This window comes from Rosa chinensis, chromosome 7, assembly GCF_002994745.2.
Source record: "Rosa chinensis cultivar Old Blush chromosome 7, RchiOBHm-V2, whole genome shotgun sequence".
NCBI lineage: Eukaryota > Viridiplantae > Streptophyta > Magnoliopsida > Rosales > Rosaceae > Rosa > Rosa chinensis.
In genome coordinates, this window is record NC_037094.1 from 13,370,886 (window position 1) to 13,388,895 (window position 18,010).

At 39.8% G+C, this 18,010-nt stretch overlaps 1 protein-coding gene across 1 annotated transcript; it reads right to left on the bottom strand.

Annotated features, from left to right (window-relative positions):
• Positions 1–12,356: 12,356 nt before the first annotated feature.
• LOC112178917 (ethylene-responsive transcription factor CRF2) lies at positions 12,357–14,190 on the bottom strand. Its single transcript, XM_024317189.2, has one exon. It carries the CDS (start codon positions 13,562–13,564, stop codon positions 12,557–12,559), a length of 1,008 nt encoding a protein of 335 aa, XP_024172957.1. The 5' UTR covers positions 13,565–14,190; the 3' UTR covers positions 12,357–12,556.
• Between the last annotated feature and the right edge of the window lie 3,820 nt (positions 14,191–18,010).

Sequence of the window (18,010 nt, forward strand, 5' to 3'; positions counted from 1 at the left end):
GAATTTGAGCTGGCCGGTTTGGAAAGTTTTGGATTACAGTTGAAGAATTTTATACTTAGTTGCCTTGGACAGGTTTTGGTTTCTTTGGAATTTGATCAAAGCAAGATAACCATCATAGGATCCGTTTCAAAGGTGAAAAACCACCAAATCCAACCCGGCCAATTCAGCAAACTAATTAATTAGCAGAAAACTTCTCAAATTTTGCGTTAGGGGGATTCTATATGTACCCAACAATTGAATCACGTACTACATCCAACACCTAATATTACTGTCTGAAATGTCTAGTGCATAGAAGGATATAAAAAGTACAAAAGAAATATATAGATAAAAATAAGTCGGTCATGGAGAGTCTATGAATCCCAAGATGGAGGCTTCAATTCTTCATACGTACTGAAATTTCTATCTCCATAAGAGTTAGATAACGGCTCAACGCCCTTCATAAATAAACTTTTTTTTTTTATCGGGTAGTTGGCTGTTAGTAACTCACACACCCATGCAGTGGTATCCCAGCGCCAGGACACCTGCACCGACATTGCGACAAAAGTCAGACTAATCCACTGCACCGCATACGCACGAACTCAAATGGTCCCTCAAATCTACTGGCCAGGGGATATGGAGCTGTGATTCGAACGCTAGATCTGGGGATTCCAGATTAGGCTGTTTGACCAACACACCACACCACGCCACACCACGTGGTTCTTTCATAAATAAACCTAAGCATTCAACATAAAATCAATTGACAATAAATGTAGAAGTTAAAATTCTTACAACTCATAAATCAAGTTGTATTTTTCCACTGTAGCCACAGTTTCATAGCTTCTATCTCCGATAGAATCTGATCCCACATATTCAAGATTTGGGCCAGGAACCACAATCTCGAATATAAAAAAAATTGCGGATTTGAATCATCTAGGGTAAGTTAAGAGACTTTGTCATAGAAAATACAAATAGACGTTGGGTGTCGAGTGTGCAGTGGGAGTACTGTTCAAGATAAACCCAGCATGGAATAATGTATGGCTCGAAATCATTTCTAGTTGCTGACTGCTGAGGAAAACCCCCAAAAACTGAGATTCAACAAGATTTTGCAGCCAAGATTCACACACTTCTTGCGTGGAGGAGTATGGAGTTGGATGTATTAAATTGTTCCGGCAAAATATTCATGAGAGATTTCAATTAATATCTGTAACTATCTCCCCAATATGCGTATCTAACTGGAGACCCACAAAAATAAGAGAAAATATCACTATTATTTCACCAGTTTATCACTCTGCTGTCGGGTTGTTGCTCATGTTGACGCCCTCATCGGTCCTACGTGCCTAATACTTTGCCACCCACATTTCATGACTATGGTTAAATGCACTGCTCTCCGGCAGGCAATTACTACACCTATGGCGCGCTGCTTAGTACGGAATCGATTTGCTTCTAGGCTGGGGACGGCTAGAATTTCTGTCTCACCTCACTCATGGTCCATCCGTACGATTTGTAACCGAGAGTTTATGTAGTAGCCATAAGATAGTGATAGTGCTTTCTTAAACAGTACTGTCTAATTGATTAAAAAACAATCATATCATATAACATACTTCAAAATTCAAGTTTCTTGAAAATGATGACCACCTTAGAAGCCATGCGCATTGAGCTGCGCCCCTAGCTAGAGGTCTACTCTTAGAGCTCCCTTGAGTCAAGTGGGTCAGCAAATGTTAACATGTTTAGCTAATGGTGTTTAGAGCTCAAACACAAACATGATCCTTTAATTACACGGAAAAAAATCTATGTAACTGTTCCTTTGTCACATATATTAATTAGTAAACAAGCTGCATCATTAGATGTCACGTTATCAACTGATATGTGAAGCAAATTAACTCCGACTTGAATAAGAAAACTTGAACACAGAGCTCCATTATATAAACACAAACGCGCTAACTTCATCTCTTGTTAGCAAGTTGTTTGCGAAGTTAATTCTTATTTACCCCATGGTCGCCTCAGTATCTCAAGATAATATCAAAATGATGGAGACGTTTTCAGTATCACGTAATCAATAATTGCCTTACACAACCGTAAAATTAAAATAAAATTTTTATTTATTTTTAGTATAAAAGATGAGACAAACTATGGTACTTGTCCCTTATGTCAAATACTTTATTCTGTTGCTAGGGTTTTCAAAAAAAAAAAAAAAAACTCTCTTACCTCCGTCCGGCGGCGCGTCAACGGACGCTGTCGTCGGACGGGCCTTGTTGCTGGGTAATCGTGCGTGGTCCCTTCTATCGGGGTGGCTTTGTTCTTGATCGTTGGGTTTGATGACTGGTGGTAGGGGAAATCAGAGTTGCTGGGGGGTGGTGGTTCAATACTTACAGGTGGATGAAGAGGGCGAAGGAGATGGGATTTGTGGCGGGTCGAGTTCTGGATGGTCAGAGATGGTGGTGGATTGTCGATCAATTCTGGGTTGGCGCTACGAGTCCTCGACTCGATCTGGGTTGGGTGGACTCCTAGATTGGGGTGTGGGCTGTGGATTTCTGGCGGTGGATCGACCGGGTTGGTGGATCGTCGGCAATGGTATGAGACAACTGGTTTCGGGGTGCGCTGATGGTGGATGTCCGTCGCAGGTGGTGGCACGTCAGGAATGGGGGGACGAAGGTGGGGGCTGTGCAGGAACTGGGCTGGGCCCTGTTTGGTGGCTCTGTTTTCTCTCCTACTTGGGTTGGATGTGGGGTTTGGACTCAATTTTGGGCCCTGCCCTGGTTATCATTTTTATTTAATGTTGCTTTTTAAGTTGTTTTGTTGGTAATAAGATCGGGTTTGCCATGGTGGCGGGATTGGCGGTCACTAGTGTTTTAGGGTTGGTTTTATTTTTGTTGGTAATATGACACTACTAATGGTGTGGCAGAGACAATCTTCTCTTTCGCAGTCTTGGGGGTTGTTCCTGTTCTGGAGTTGGGTCAGCAGCGGTGGCAAAAAATTCTAGCATAGACAATCATCCTTGGCCTTCTAGTGGGTTCTTCCTGTCTGGGATCGGTCGGAGGCGATGGCGTTTTGGAGCAGTGGTGGATGGATGGTGTTGACAATAGGGAGGTGATGGTGTTGGCTATTTTAGTCCCAGGTCTGAATGTCTAGTAATCCATTTGGTTGAGTTTAGGTCACAACGAGTGTTGGCTTGGTCAATTCAATGTTGGTCATGAGGACTCTGGTTGGTGAGTTTAGTGTCGACACAAGTGAGTTGTCTAGTCTTAGAGTTATTACTAGTTGGACGAGAGGTGAGATGTTAAGGAGTCACTGCTCCTGAGCTTTTGTCTTTGTCATACAGTTGTAGTGAAAGTTTAGAGTAAGTCATTATAGAGTTCCAGTGTGAAGTCTATTGGCCATTTCTGGGTTAGAGATGTCGCCTAAAACTCGTTGTAAGCAGTTCATTATTAATGAAGTTCTTATTTGATCAAAAAAAAAAAAACTATGGTACTTGTGGATATCTTATACATTCATTTACAACTATTTGAACAAAAAATTACAATTATTTGAACCAAAATTACAATATTGAGAACAAAAATTACCATATGTATTTATACTATTTACATATAGTTAAACAAAAATTACAACATTGACAACGAATTTGTTCAAAACCTTGCAATAATGTCGTAAGAGGTGTAATTACTGTTATTAGAACTAAGATTACACAGAAAATGACTCAACATTACCACTCTGACAACAAATTTGTTGTTACTTTTGTAAATGTAACTATGAGATACCCATAAGTACACTAGAATTTCTCATAAAAGACAGTGTAATGCATGTTAATAACATATATGTATTAATCCAATGAATTCATTGAAGTGGCATATAAGAACCAAACCAACGAGAAAAAAAAGTATCAAATGTCCACCGCGAGTATTCTCCTTGGTCTTCCCCGACATGAAGCATCAAGTTAGATTTAAACTGCAAATAACATAGAAAAAGTGATGGATAAGATGAACAACGTGAGGATGGCAATCGAAGCAACTCATACCACAGAATCAACACATAGACGCGGAGAAAAGAAAACTCACTCAACAAAATCCCCACCAAGCTAGTCAAGAACAAATCAACTCAAATATTTTCCCAAACATTTTCCTTTGCAACTTGCCCCAAAATCCAAAAAAAAATCATTGCTCTTACCCAAAAAAACCAATTCCACGTCATCGAAACGTGAACGAGCGTGGGACCGCAATCGATCACAATCACATGGCTCGGGCACAGTGAGGCCTGAGCTGGATCGGACGACGGGGACCAGCCCTTGGGCCCAAAGCAAAAGGTCCAGTTGCACACTTGTACTGCTCGAGGCGGTGGAAACCGTTAGCCTGACATGACGTGTACGGCCATGATTGAACGGAGAGGCGGGGGAGGATCTTCTTCTGGTGAAATCTGGCCAAAAGTTTTGGAGATTTTGGCATGGCTCTGAAGAAAAGTGGGGCTAACTTGTGCTTGTGACCTCCTTTACTTCAGCTCTCGTCCTCCTCCCAACTCAGTCCTCTCCTACATTGTTATGGTTCAGACAGTACAAAGCTCGGGTCGGCCTACCCCGTACCAGGACTAGTTGAAATTCCATAATAGTCCTCAGGGGTTTTAATTAACCTACAGATAAAAACTGTGCATCTCCTCCGATCCTGAGGTGAAAAACTAGGAAGATTATCTCGTATTGAGTCCCTAGTACCTGAAACTTTGGTTTAGTTTGCATCTTTTCATATTTATGAGATTGATGTATACCCGACTGCGCGCAGAGATGAACAAGGTCCATCTATGGACTATTTATGACAGATTTGGATTAGATGAGGATCTATTTTGTTGGAATTATTAGGACAAAGATCCTGGCATATATATTTCACAATATTATGTGATAGCAACTTTCAACTACCGAAGAGATTGAGGTTTTGTTAGTATTCTTTCAACTTGGAAGTTGCTAATGATGTGTTGCATTTGCTTACTAGCTAGATATGCCGACAAACGTTAGGTTGTCGGATTACAGTTTAAACCAAAAACTTCAACCAAGATTAATCCATGTGATCTGAGAATGAATAACAAAAGTTTTGAACTGAGCATTTACAAACTGTTAAGCTATGTTAACTTAAAACACCTCATAAGCTTGGTAAGTTTTACTGAAATAATGCTACCTAGCTATATATTTGGAGCTTAAATATTGAAATGTTTATTTTCTTTCATGAGACATGCCTTTCACAAAGCTATATATTCCTTTAGCTAGTCTCTTGAAGTGAAACTTTTTGATGTTTTTAGTGAGCTAGTTTCCGATTCTTGATGAATGGAGATGTTTTAAAAAATACGTTTACACTAACATGCATTCGGAGAAATACCTACTAGAGTTCAAAGCCAGGAAGCAACACCCAATTTTTTTTTTTTTTTTTTTAATTCAAGTTGATTGTATTAGATCAACAGCCATGAATAGGCTAGAGACTAACAACACTTAAAGGTAGACGATATTGGCGGGGAAACAACCAAACCTTCACCCAAGTATCGCAGCTCATTACAAACCATTCCGCTCGCTTAAAGCAAGCCTAGTACATGCTATAATAAACTCACCTCCTAAGGAAAAATCAATCATCTACGCCTCGCTTGCCAGGCACGCAATTATGGTACAAGCGACACATAGAAACATCTCAGAAAGCTCCTAGAAGCTACCATCTCATACGCAAGACTTGAAGAAATTCAAAGAAAAAATTTAAACTAGATCCAACTCCTTCCCCTAGGGTTGGAGTCGCCAGCAGTTGCCAAGTCCCCATTTAAGTTCTTTCGGGCCTTAGCGCTCTTCTTCTTCTCACTACTTGCCTCGGAGTGTTTTTTTTCCTTACCAGCAGTACCATATGGCATCTTGTTAAGACTACCAACATGTCGACCACGCTTCTTCTTGTTTGACTTACTCATAGCAAGTGCAGTTAAACCCATAGTGGCAGCATCGATATTGTGCTTACCAATTGCCAAACTCAGCCTTGGCTTCTTCGGAGACACCGAAACATCACCGGTTCTTTTCCTCCTCTTCCCCGCAATTGGAGATGCATGCTCATTCTTTTCTTCAATTTCTCGGATGGTGACTTGACGTCGAGGACTCTGAGGAAGGAAAGAACCTGCAGACATAGATGCTAAGGTTTCAGCTATCCCAGAAGGAACTTGTGCCTTGAAGACCAAAGTAGGTCCACTGGGGTTTGCCCTAACCTCTGGTGCTCTAACCGCCAATGTTGTTGCAGCAGCACCGCTACGCTGCTCCACCGGACGAGGCCTATCATGTCCAATCCCATCTTCCAGCACCGGGCCAGAGCTCGGTAGCCCCACATGGGTTACAAATCCACAGCAGTTGCATCTGCCAAATATTTTGTCGAAACGGAACCTCACCAGCACCTCCACTTGATCCTCCAACCGAAATAGACGTTGAGTAAGTATGGGCTGTGAAAACTCGATCTCCACCCTGACCCGCAGTACACCTCGCCGGAAAGCCGGTCGGTCCCATTCCTTCAGATCACCAATGGTGCCGCCAATCATGCGCATCGCTCTTTCATATCAGAACGCCGGCGGCACATTCAACAAGGTAACCCAATAGGAAGAACGTTACAGCAACACTTGTTCAACTGGTTCGATCCCATCATATTCCGCTAGTGCTATAGGGGCTCGGTTGAAACTCCACGGATCGCCACGCCACACACGAGCGCGGTCCACCGGATCCGAGAATGAGAAAAGAACTAGGTCCCCTGCTGCTGGCTCCACCCGCAGATCTCCACCAACATGCCATGCAGATCGAAACATCCCCAAAAAAGAACGTTTCCTATATTCCCTTGCCGTGAGTAACTTGCCAACCATATACACATTCGGTTGGCGTAGACCCTTGCCCTTGGATGGCCTCAGATCCACTGCTCTTTTCCCCTCCGCCAGTGCCAAAGACGACACCAGTCGGGCTGCCATAGCGTCAATGTCCTCCATGATACGAAGACGCTTGAAATCTCGCTGAAACTCTCTCACACAAATAAACCCTAACCCTAGAGCATTGAAACCCTAGAGAAGTGAGAGAGAAGCGGCGCTCTTTTTAAAAAAAGATGAAGACTTGATTAGAAAGCAACACCCAACAATTAAAAGCGAAGATTTAAATTAACAACTTTGTGTCCTTACCCTTTAATATCCATAGGGACATTTCTTAAATGCACATAACTTAACACAATACTTCGCAAAAGAAGGAAAAAAATGTGTTTCTCCTTCGGTTATTGAAGTGTTTGTAGACTGTAATTATATGAGTGTGGGGGTGTTGGGGAACCAATACATAGATACTCATAGGAAGCAGATGCGTGATTATTACAGTAGGGGGACCAAAGATTTAAATTCCAAGAAGAAACCGATCGAGCATTCTGCTGCCTCTCAATTGGGCTATAAAGCTCTGGTAAAATCTCAGACACTTGGCGAAGCTTTGCCATGCATAGATCTGGTTCATATCAGAAACCTAATTTTCACTATGCTCCATTATTACACAGAACCAGCTTCGCTAGCTACCGATCTGCAACACTTGAAGAACGTCATGATCTACCAGAAAATGACACCTCGGTTCTCCCCCATAAATACAATTCATTCATGCAACTTAAACAAGCATGCCTGGAATTCGTCACAGAAAGTTTCGCCTAGTAAAATAGTACGTAATACGATACGCAACAAAACAGAGGATGAGACTGAATCCGTCTCAGAGAGCATGTTTGTCACATTAGGTATGTATGAAGCAAGGTAGCAAATGGATGCAAAACTAAGGTGGTGGTATCTTCAGGTTTACACCAAACATATTTAATAGGGTTTTTGGCGCTTGTTTGAGGAATAAGCTAGCTCTAGGTTTGGCATCTAATGTTGGCCATTTGAAACATAGTTTTCTTCTGCTGCAGTAGGGCTCAGCGAGCCACAAGTGTGGAAAATATCTTTGCTTTCCAGATCATATTCAGGACCACTTGATTGGATTACTCACGACCCTGACCGTCGATTATATGGTCAGTGATTCAGCCCCAAGTGAAGTCCCTTTTGTTACATAAATTTTAGTTGAAGTCCCGTTGATTATTTTCGGAGACCAAGAAAACACAACTAAGGTCCCCCACCCCTTATTGTTATATTTTAAGTTAAGATGGTGAGAAATTTTCACTTCTTACATTATTTTTTATGCTATTATACCTACATTAATTGTAACTATAGGTATAGAACGATAATCTGATAAGCAAATAACTTCAATCTTCAAAAGTCTTGACCACAAAAGAGCAACAACAACAAAAAATGTTGCCACACTCCAACAAACAAGACTAGGAAGAGTAGGAAGGCGTCTTGCCGTCTTCAATAGCGATAGAAACTGGTAACCTAGCCAAGGATGCCCATCTTCCGACCAGTACAATAACCGGTGATTGAGCAACTTATAATGCTGCCCTAGCTACATAATGGACGAGCTCTGTTAGAAACATAATGAGTGTCGCACTTCCAATAAGCAGGACTACGAAACTTCTTCAATAAAGGATGGAAGCTAGTAAGCCAGGCATCCCATCTTCCTACCAGTACAACGGGAGATTGAGCAACTGATAATGCCACCCTACCCACGAAATGGACGGGCTCTATTAGAATCGTAATGACTAAATCTCCTAGAAACAAACTCAAGGCACTGGAACCGGACCAGTAACTCATCAACTGGTTTAAACTCCTTCATCACTAACCCTCGCTCCATTGCATCCCAGGTAAGAATAACCATTTGTGCATCACCCTCTATTTCAATCCTAGTGGATTCTGCATCAAAACCAAATTTAAATCCATGAATCAGCATCATTGAGCACCGAAACAACAAAAATATTTATGACACGTTTACTTACTTGGAATGTAAAATAATAATAAATCGGAGACAATTGGAATGAGAGAATAAATGAATCAGTATTGATTCCTAAACCCATCTTCTCATTTCGTAATTAAATTCCTGAGTATTCAGGAATCGATTCCTTATAAGGAGGTGAGACCTACACTCATTTCGATTTTTTCATGTGTTAATAAACGCGAATATTTTTACCTGAAATCATTCTGATTCTTTTATGTATTAATAAATGTAGAAATAATTTTATTCCGTAATTATTTTCTATCATTCCAAGTAAGTAAACGTGCCCTTACTTTTTATCTTTTATGTTTACTAAATAGAGTCAATTGAAACATTGACTATGAGCTACAACATGTCCTTTTTAGAAGGACATCTCCTAGTCTTCCCATCTCAATCTATACATGATGATCTTCACTTTTAACGGAACTTACCAAATCTCACCAACAGACAAACACAGGACATCACCTAAACACTAGTCATTAACACAAGAATGACCCAGTACCCTTCTTTCACTGTTCAAGAAACTTGTCCTTCATGTAAAAGATAGACTCCAATAATTGGCATCCCTTTGCAATCTCGCTTTTACAGCAAATTATTTTCTGTCATTTTGCCAAGAGTAATTAATATTTTCTTTAACTGTGACCAAAATAAGGACAAGCTTTTTGCCCAAGAAAGCTTTTAGTTCCGCAGTGAAAAATATTAACATTCCAATTGCTGGTTTTGGTCTCACTTGCTCCACTAGCAAATTATATATATATATATATCTCCAAGTGTCTCTGTGCTAATCATAACGTCCCCAATTCCAATTGAACATGAAAAGCTAGGATATGAACTAGGTCGCCTTGAATAATAAGTCTCCAACAAATTAAATCTTCCATAACCAACACGGCTACGAACATGGTAGTCACTTCCTTAATTCCATTTGAGCTCGACACGTGTTGATTCCCGGATTCTTTGCCAGAATCCCACTCATTTCTTTTGTTTATTGAGTTGGAAAAAATTGCTTAATCAAATATTTTGTGGTGATAATGCCATAATGGTGTATCTTAACTTTTAATTTATCCTTAAACAGCATTTTAGGGTCGCATAATAAGAGATGAGATCCTTTAAGCATCTCCAACAGAGTAGCTAAATTTAATTTTTAGCTATATTTAACTATTTTTGAAGCAAAATTCAACTCCAACAGACTAGCTATAGCTTAGCTATATTTAACTTTAGCTAAATTGGCTAGCTATATTTAGTTAGAGAATCCTACATAGCTAAAGCAAAAGTTATATTTCTCTCTTATCTTTTGTCCACATGTCAGTTTACGATTCGATGAAACATAATATATCACTTACAAATAGCTATCATTGATTGAGCAATATTGTTAAATCAATAGCTATATTTCACAAGTTTAGCTAAATTTAACTAAAAAATAAATTATACTGTTGGAGATGCTCTTCAACTTGTGTACCGAACGGGTAGAAACTGATTTGGTCGATAACATCTGCAAAGTCAGTTTGCTCATTCAGAACCAATCGTAATTCAAGAGAGATGGCAAAGTGAAGCAACTATTTCAGATTTAAAAAAAATTTTAAATGTAATTTTTTGTAACCAGAGTCAACCTTCAGGAGAACAAAGTGAGGTAGCCGTTTTGAATAACCCTAAATTACTGATAGCCCTAGAAATATATATATATATATATATCATGAACATTTATTTTTGTAAGGGTAATGTAATAATCGAACTAGTTTTAATTTTAATTCATGAATATATTGAGTTGTATTCGTATTCGGTTTCATATGGTAAGTAAACATTTTAATGAAAATAAAATATTCTCATACTTATTCATTCCCTCTCCATTTCAGTTATCACCGACTTATAATTTTTCTCATTCAAACCTCTTAATTTGCTTTTTAGACCTCTCCAATTTTTTATAAAAATTTAATTCCCATTATCTCCCTCTCTAACAAAAAAAAAATGAAGACTAATGGAAGAGACGCACCACAACAATCTTCCTTCTCTTCCCATTCTCTTTTTGAAACTTAATTTTTCATTGAAAGGTGGAAGTTGATCCGTTGCTAAATACCATTCTTTTTGGGATTTCAAACTCAATGGAAGAAATTTACTATTTTCTTCTTGTTGAAGCTTGCATAAAAAGTTATAGGCTTCTGGTGCTTAATTGACCTTCGCTAATCATGAGAGGAACTGGGAAAACTTGGCATCTGAGGGTGGGGAAATTATTATATGGTCCTGGACTATAGTACACGTGATGGTCCGGAATGATATTATTGACCCATGTGACTTGTAGTGATTTCTGATTGGTCTCTTAAATTAATTTTTCTTTTCTTTTTTTACCCCTGCATGGACCCCACCACATTCTAGTGATATTATTGGTTGGGACCAACACATGACAGTGCCACGTGGTACTTCATGACCACCTAATAATTCCTCGGGTGGGTGACTTTGTATGATTAAAGAAGTTTTAGCTTCAGCTTCAACCTTGAAGAAATAGTTTGCTCGTGTGGATTAATATTTCTCTCTCGCTTTATTTTTCTTTTGTCTGGGTGGTAGGCTACAGTGGAATAAATTAAGCTCTTCTATCTATTAATTAAGAATTAACCATCCTCGTTGTCATTGAAGATGAAAATTCATTCTTCAGCTCCTATTGTATCAAAGAAATTAACCAGTAAATTGATAGTGGATAGTGAATGGTGTGGGCGTTTGATCCTATGCAGATGTAAAGGGTAATATGCATACAAGGGCAAAATAAGAAGTTCAATTATTTAAATTAAGAGAGGGGGTCCAAATAACAATTCGAGAGGTATTTTTATTCATACTCATACATAAAAGTGCTATTAATTCCATCTAACAGAGGCCACGTACCCTCAAAACCGTGGAATTTTCCGTGTTGTTTTTTAACGTAAGAAGTGATGCCAGTGCCACTTAATGTCATTGACATCTATATGTTAATGTTTAGCAAAAAATAGAAGCCCCCAAGTTTAAAAAAAAAAAAAAAAAATTTGGCGATAATTCCCCAACTGATTTTGAAGGGGCAGGAAGAGTGGTTCTGCCACCTGTTAATGACCTGGTTTTCGATTTAATTACGACTGTTAAGCTAGTTAAGTTGAGCACTTATCCTAAACACCACCATAATTAGCTACACCAGCTAAGCTAAACCCCTAGAGGTTCATTAGTCAAATAACATCCACCTGTTATGCCACAATCTTAGTAATCTTTTGGGTGAGACACATTAAGCAGTGATTAACATCTTAAACCCAGTCAAATTTTTGTTTAATTTGGTCAAAATTTCTTATTCTATTCCTTCAAATAAAATTACCTTTATGAGGAAAAGTGATAAATTCATAGATACTACTGGACTGACAGCACGTGTAGCCCTGCAAACGTGTCTCATAAAAATAACCGGGGGACGGTTCACGGTTTACATTTTAAACGGATTATACAGTTTATACTGCCAGGGCACGTGACTAACTTAAAGATAGACCCAAAAAGAACAGAGCGACACCGTACCGTATTAGCCGAACTCGGTCTCATTTCACCGTTAATAAATATAAATAATTAATACAAACCAAAAAACTGAAATTACAAAATTAATAATATAAATAAATAAAAAAGCCACCGATATTTTTCATTCCCGCCGATACAAAATTTGCCGACAAACCGGCAACAACCGAGAACAGAAAAAACCAAGCGGTGGTAGTTATTATTACAAACTCATAAAGCGACAAGAGGGTCGGAGGCAAAGAGGTCGCCGATGTCTTGGAAATAGTCGCAGGTTGTGGTGGCGGAGGATCCGAACCCGAAATCCACAGCCGAATCGGCGAAGATGTCGCCGAAATTTCCGAAATCGCAGAAGCTTTCTTTGAAAACACTGCTCTCTTCCAAGAAGTCAGGTATTGTCGTCTGGAAATCGAAGATGTCGTTTGGAATGAAGCTCTCGAAGCTGGTGTGGTCGGAGAGCTCCGAGAAGTTCTCGGAAACACAAGAGTCTTCCCGGACTTCGAGTTGTTGTTGAGGTTGTTGTTTGGGACTCGGCGACGAAGAGTCGTCTTCGTTTGACGGCGAGGGACAGCGGAGCACGGAGGTTGGGGAGCAGATAGTGTTGTGTGACTCCTCGCCGGAATTGTAGCCGTAACTGACGACCGGCTTAACGTTGGACATAATGTCTGCCTCGCGCTCCTCCCCCTCTGACTTGACCGCCGGAGGAGAGTGGAAGTTGGTGAGCGCGTGAGGTCCACGCAGCTGGATGGCGGCGTTGTCGTACACCATAGCCGCTTCCTCAGCCGTATCGTACGTACCCAACCAGAGCCGTACACGCCTGAACGGGTCTCTGATTTCCGCCGCCCATTTCCCCCACGGCCTCTGCCTCACTCCCCGGAACTTCTTCCCGGGCGCGGGCTTCAAAGTCCGGTGAGTCGCCGGAACCACGGTTTTTCCGGCGGCCTTCTTCCTCACCGTCCTGGACGTCCTGCTCTTCCAGACCGCCGCCGCCGCCGACTCCTCGGCCTCCCTGGAACACGACTCAATCGAAATCTCATTCACATACTTCTTCACTCTCTGGCGGCCGAAGAACGCCTCGGGCTCGTCGTCGCTGGAGGAATCGGTGGCGTCGCCGTCAGTGACGGAAATCCGTACAATCCTGGGCCGCACCGCCTCGGCTTCGGAATTAGAGACGAGCTTGGTGAGGTTCCGGTGCTGCGAGTACTTGACGGCTGGATTCATGGCTAGATAGACTCGGAAATAATCTTCAGATTCTACCGCAGCTCATTCGCATTGAAAGCGAGGTGAGTGAGTCAGAGAGCCCCCCCCAGTGGGAGCGTCAAATAGCTAGAAATTGGAAAAAGGTGGGAGAGATTCTTTGGGAGAAGAGAATAAAGAAGAAGATAAAAAGGAAAGCCTGAGCGATTCAGGAGGAACACGTTAAAGAGAAGCCTCGAAACGGAGAGAAGCTAACCCCAAACCCAAAAAAAAAAAAAAATCTTGGAAGGAATTAAATAGTCACAAGCAGAAAAAGCTCCATCAAAGGACGAGAAATTTCTCAGAAAGTTTAAACCTTACCCCCCACCTTAGTGACGAGACCGTAAAGCTCAAACCCGAAAAAAAGCAGAGATAGGAGTGAGTGGAGTGGCTTTTAACCGGAAAGGGAGAGGGAATAAATGTCCGGAATCGGCCTCCGAAAGACTACGATTTTCTGTTTGGCTTTTGGGAAAGAGAGGACTGTGAGTACTGGGTTTTTGCTCTGTACTGAGAAAAATTAGAGAGAGTGAGTGAGGAGAGGAGTCTTGAAGATAGATAACACACGCAGAGAGAAAGAAGCACAGTATTCGCTGGATACCAAAACTACCTACTTTTATAGGACGATCCCAACAGCCGAAATCGGTAAACCCGGTTTAAGAGCCACATTTAAAAATTTGTTTTTGCTTCTCTGTTTCTTTTATTTTTTTTACTTATCATCCACCGTTAAACCGGGTGGGGCCCGCTTCCCGGTGGTGGAGCTCTCGAGCTTTCAGTGGCGAGAGTCGGAGATATTTTACGAGGCGCCGCGCCTGTCGGGCAAGTGGGGTCGGTGAGAGAAGGAGATCCAATGAGAGGGTTGCTCTAGGTGTGGGGCAGACGGGCCCGGTGCTGAGTCAGCTAGTGGTGAAAACAAATAAAAGAAAAAATTCATATTTTCATTCTCGGAATTTGGGATTCGGGTCACGTGAGACGACACATGCGTTGGTTTGACTGGGGAGTAAGGATTAATTAATGAGGTTAATGACCCGTTGAATGAGCAGTAATTACTTCTTAACCTTCGGTTATGGAAGTTTGTACTCGGGGCATTTCCGTCATTCCGCTAAATCTATGACTATAAGGACTATAAGTTATCTGTGGACTCTGCGGAGGTGGGTGGTGTTGGTGGTGTCGTTGGGGTTATTTTATTTACCATTTAAAAAATTTTCACCCCCTTCCCCTTATCTTTTTATAGCTAAGTTTAACGTGGCAGGCAGCCTCGAATTTTGTGGCCATTTTTGTTTTTTTTTTTAATTACGTTTTCATCTCCTTAACCATGTATTGTCTGCCCCTCTTTCAGATATCAACATGCCGACACCTGTCGAGAGATGATAGGGCCAAGTCCGTGATCGCACGGAGAAAAACATCTTTGCTTGGTGCCCAAGTAGCAAGCCTAAGAAGAAAATTCTGATTTCGAATTTTTTTTTTTGTGGTTTTTTTTTTCTTTTGGGGCAAGGCATGCTTTTCTTGGCAATAAGTAATGGCCCCAGCATTCAAAATTTGGGGGAAATTGAACATTGTAGGCGTTGGATCATAAAGATGGTGTTTTTGTCTTGCGCCACTAGTTAGATGCTGGTGCTTGAAACGGACGTGGTGGAATTCAATGTGAACAAATTAAAGAGGAGGAAGGGGCACGAGTTTTTTTTTTTTTTTTTTCACAAATCTTTTTCCTTTTTAGGCATGTCTTAATTTGGGCTATTATTATGGGGTAGAGCAAACCAGGTAGTAATAATGTGTGGTTTTGGGTGTTATGTTTGATTGGTTTGGATTAATCTCAGTGGTTTAGATGGCAGGTTATTGGAGTCCCTTTGTCTGGTTATCCCCTGATTATACCTTGCGTGATTGTCAAGGTGACTAAATAGTTACTCACTTTTTATATCTCTTTTCATATTTAAAATTATTCTTACTTTATTTTAAAATGTCTCGTATAAGTGTGGATAATTATTAAGTTGTTCATTCTAATATAATAAATAGGTTCTCAAGTGGGTAACCGTTGTAATATGAAATTTTGCGGTTTATGAACATTCGCATACAGTGTATTTTTTTTTAATTAATGTTTTTTCTTTTCTAAAAAAAAAAGAAATTTCTCATTAAAGTTTGTACGAAGAATTGAGACATGTTTTTGAAAGGTTCAAAGATGGAGCAAAGCTGGGTGGGTGCTAGTTTGGAAAAAACAATCATGTAGTACAGAGGGATTTATATAGATAGGTAAATATTTGGTAGCTCATAAATGACTCTAGTGTACGTTATATATGACTATATGTTTCTAGTTAGCTCGAGGTGTACTAATATGAATATATAAGATGAACGTATTGGGTGAAGTACTGTCATTTTCAATTGTAAGGTAGCCACTAAAAGCATGCACATTAATGAAAATCTGTCAGGCTCGTGACAATTTGTTTCCTCTCATATTCTTCATGCATATATAAACAAAGTGATGATTATTCAAAAAAAAAAAAAACAAAGTGATTTCATACGGTGAATCTCCCTTTATTTCGGCCACATTTGTAAACTAATTATGTCTTCTTCTTCTTCTTCTTCTTTTTTCAAGTAAAATCTTTGACGAAAATGATAGTTTCTTAATTCAAGATTTAAAATTTTAATAATTTTTTAAAAGTGGAAATAACGCATATCTTCTATTTATATTAAGTATTGCACAGTTTCACAATTCAAATTACGTTAATCATGTGTTCATCTTTGTCCTTGTGTATTATTCTCAATGTACAATTTATCGGACATAACATCTTTCTAAACATATAATAGACTGGGACAGAAATAAAATCTTATCATTAAAATTTTGTGAAGCCACATTGTTCATATGCTGATCATATCCAAAATTCCAATCATAATGCTTGTTGTTTTTATGACATTATCATGTGGAAATTTTAGGTAGTAAATGCATTTCATGCACCTATTTTCAGATCTATATTTTTGTTTTCTCAAAATATTGGCTTTAGATGTTGAATGGAGCAGTGACAGCGAAAACGCACAAGGGCAATATAGTCATTGCATCCGGCAGAAAAACTGGGCTAATGGCAGAAGCGGTGGCATGGGCCAAGCAGCCCATATTGTGAGATTTGCTGCCACGGTGACCTCGAACAACGTGTCAGACAATATCAGAGCCGTCCCGCTTGTTTCTTTTGCAATTTTATACCCTGAATATTTTAATTCCAGAAAATTAATTATTTGGTCGAGGGACAAATTTGTTTCTTTTGCACTGGGAACAAATTTAGCAGTCTTATTATGGGGCAACTTGCTCTCTTTCTTTACTATTTGTTTTCCAGTGGGGTATTGCCCCAGTCGGATTTCAGGTTTGTCGTGAAAGAGTTTCACATCTTATGTATTTCGGTAAGAATGTATTGATCGTAAATTTGAATGGAGTGGACGTCGGTATTGCATGTAACTTATAATATGGGATTCCAAGGTGCTAATTGATTTCCGAAGATGATATTTGGAGGAAGAATGTGATATTGTAATGTTTTATTGTGATGACGAGATCATCATATTGATTTGATTTGGGAGTTAATTAAAATTAGTTCAAATCGTGAATTATTATATTATTGATTAGATAAAACATAACTTATTTTTAGACTACAATTTTTTATGATTGCGATAAGAGATTCTAGGGTGTACGTCATGCATGAGTATTTGAGCTAGATTAACTATCATGTCCAACTTTCAAGTGAAAATTCCTAATCCGCTTTCAAACACTTATCTGTAATCATCATATTATTCACTTAGAGCATGATTAGTTTTCGTAAATTATAATTTTCATAACATGATGAATGAGTGTTGAATTGACACTCGAAAAACAACACTAATTACATATGTTACATTCCAATCTCCTCTTCGTCACTAATCATTTGGTAGTTGGATCATCACAACCACCATGCAAGGCTCTTCTCCGTAGATTTATGTCAAAGGAATTTCAAATCAGGAAAATGGAATGGAAATTCGTCATTTTCCAATAATTTTGCCGCTTTGTTGCACAACCAGATTTGGATTGCTTACCAGCTCCTAGTGCTTTAGATTTTGCCTTAATGGACTCTCTTCCAATTATGATGGATAGCAACATTGTTGTAGTGATGTGATCGCAAGCAAGAAAACAAAACCAGTGGGTGCTAATCAGCATGAAGGAATTGAACAGGTCCAAATTTGCAATATATATTAACAAAGAAATACCTGGAAGAGTGGCAACCACAGTAGGAATTTGGATTTTGGGTAACCAAGCAAAACTATTAGGAATTTTGTCTCAACAATATAGACACAAAATTGGTGCATAAACTACAATACAAATATACCCAGCTTCACAACTATAACAAATGGAGACGAGTTGCCATGGCGGCAGATTATTCTATGCTATTATTTTTATGGTCAAATCCCAAAATTGTCACT

Bases quoted from the DNA above. Each gene is read 5' to 3' on its own strand.
- LOC112178917 (XM_024317189.2), bottom strand. From the start codon at position 13,564: ATGAATCCAGCCGTCAAGTACTCGCAGCACCGGAACCTCACCAAGCTC.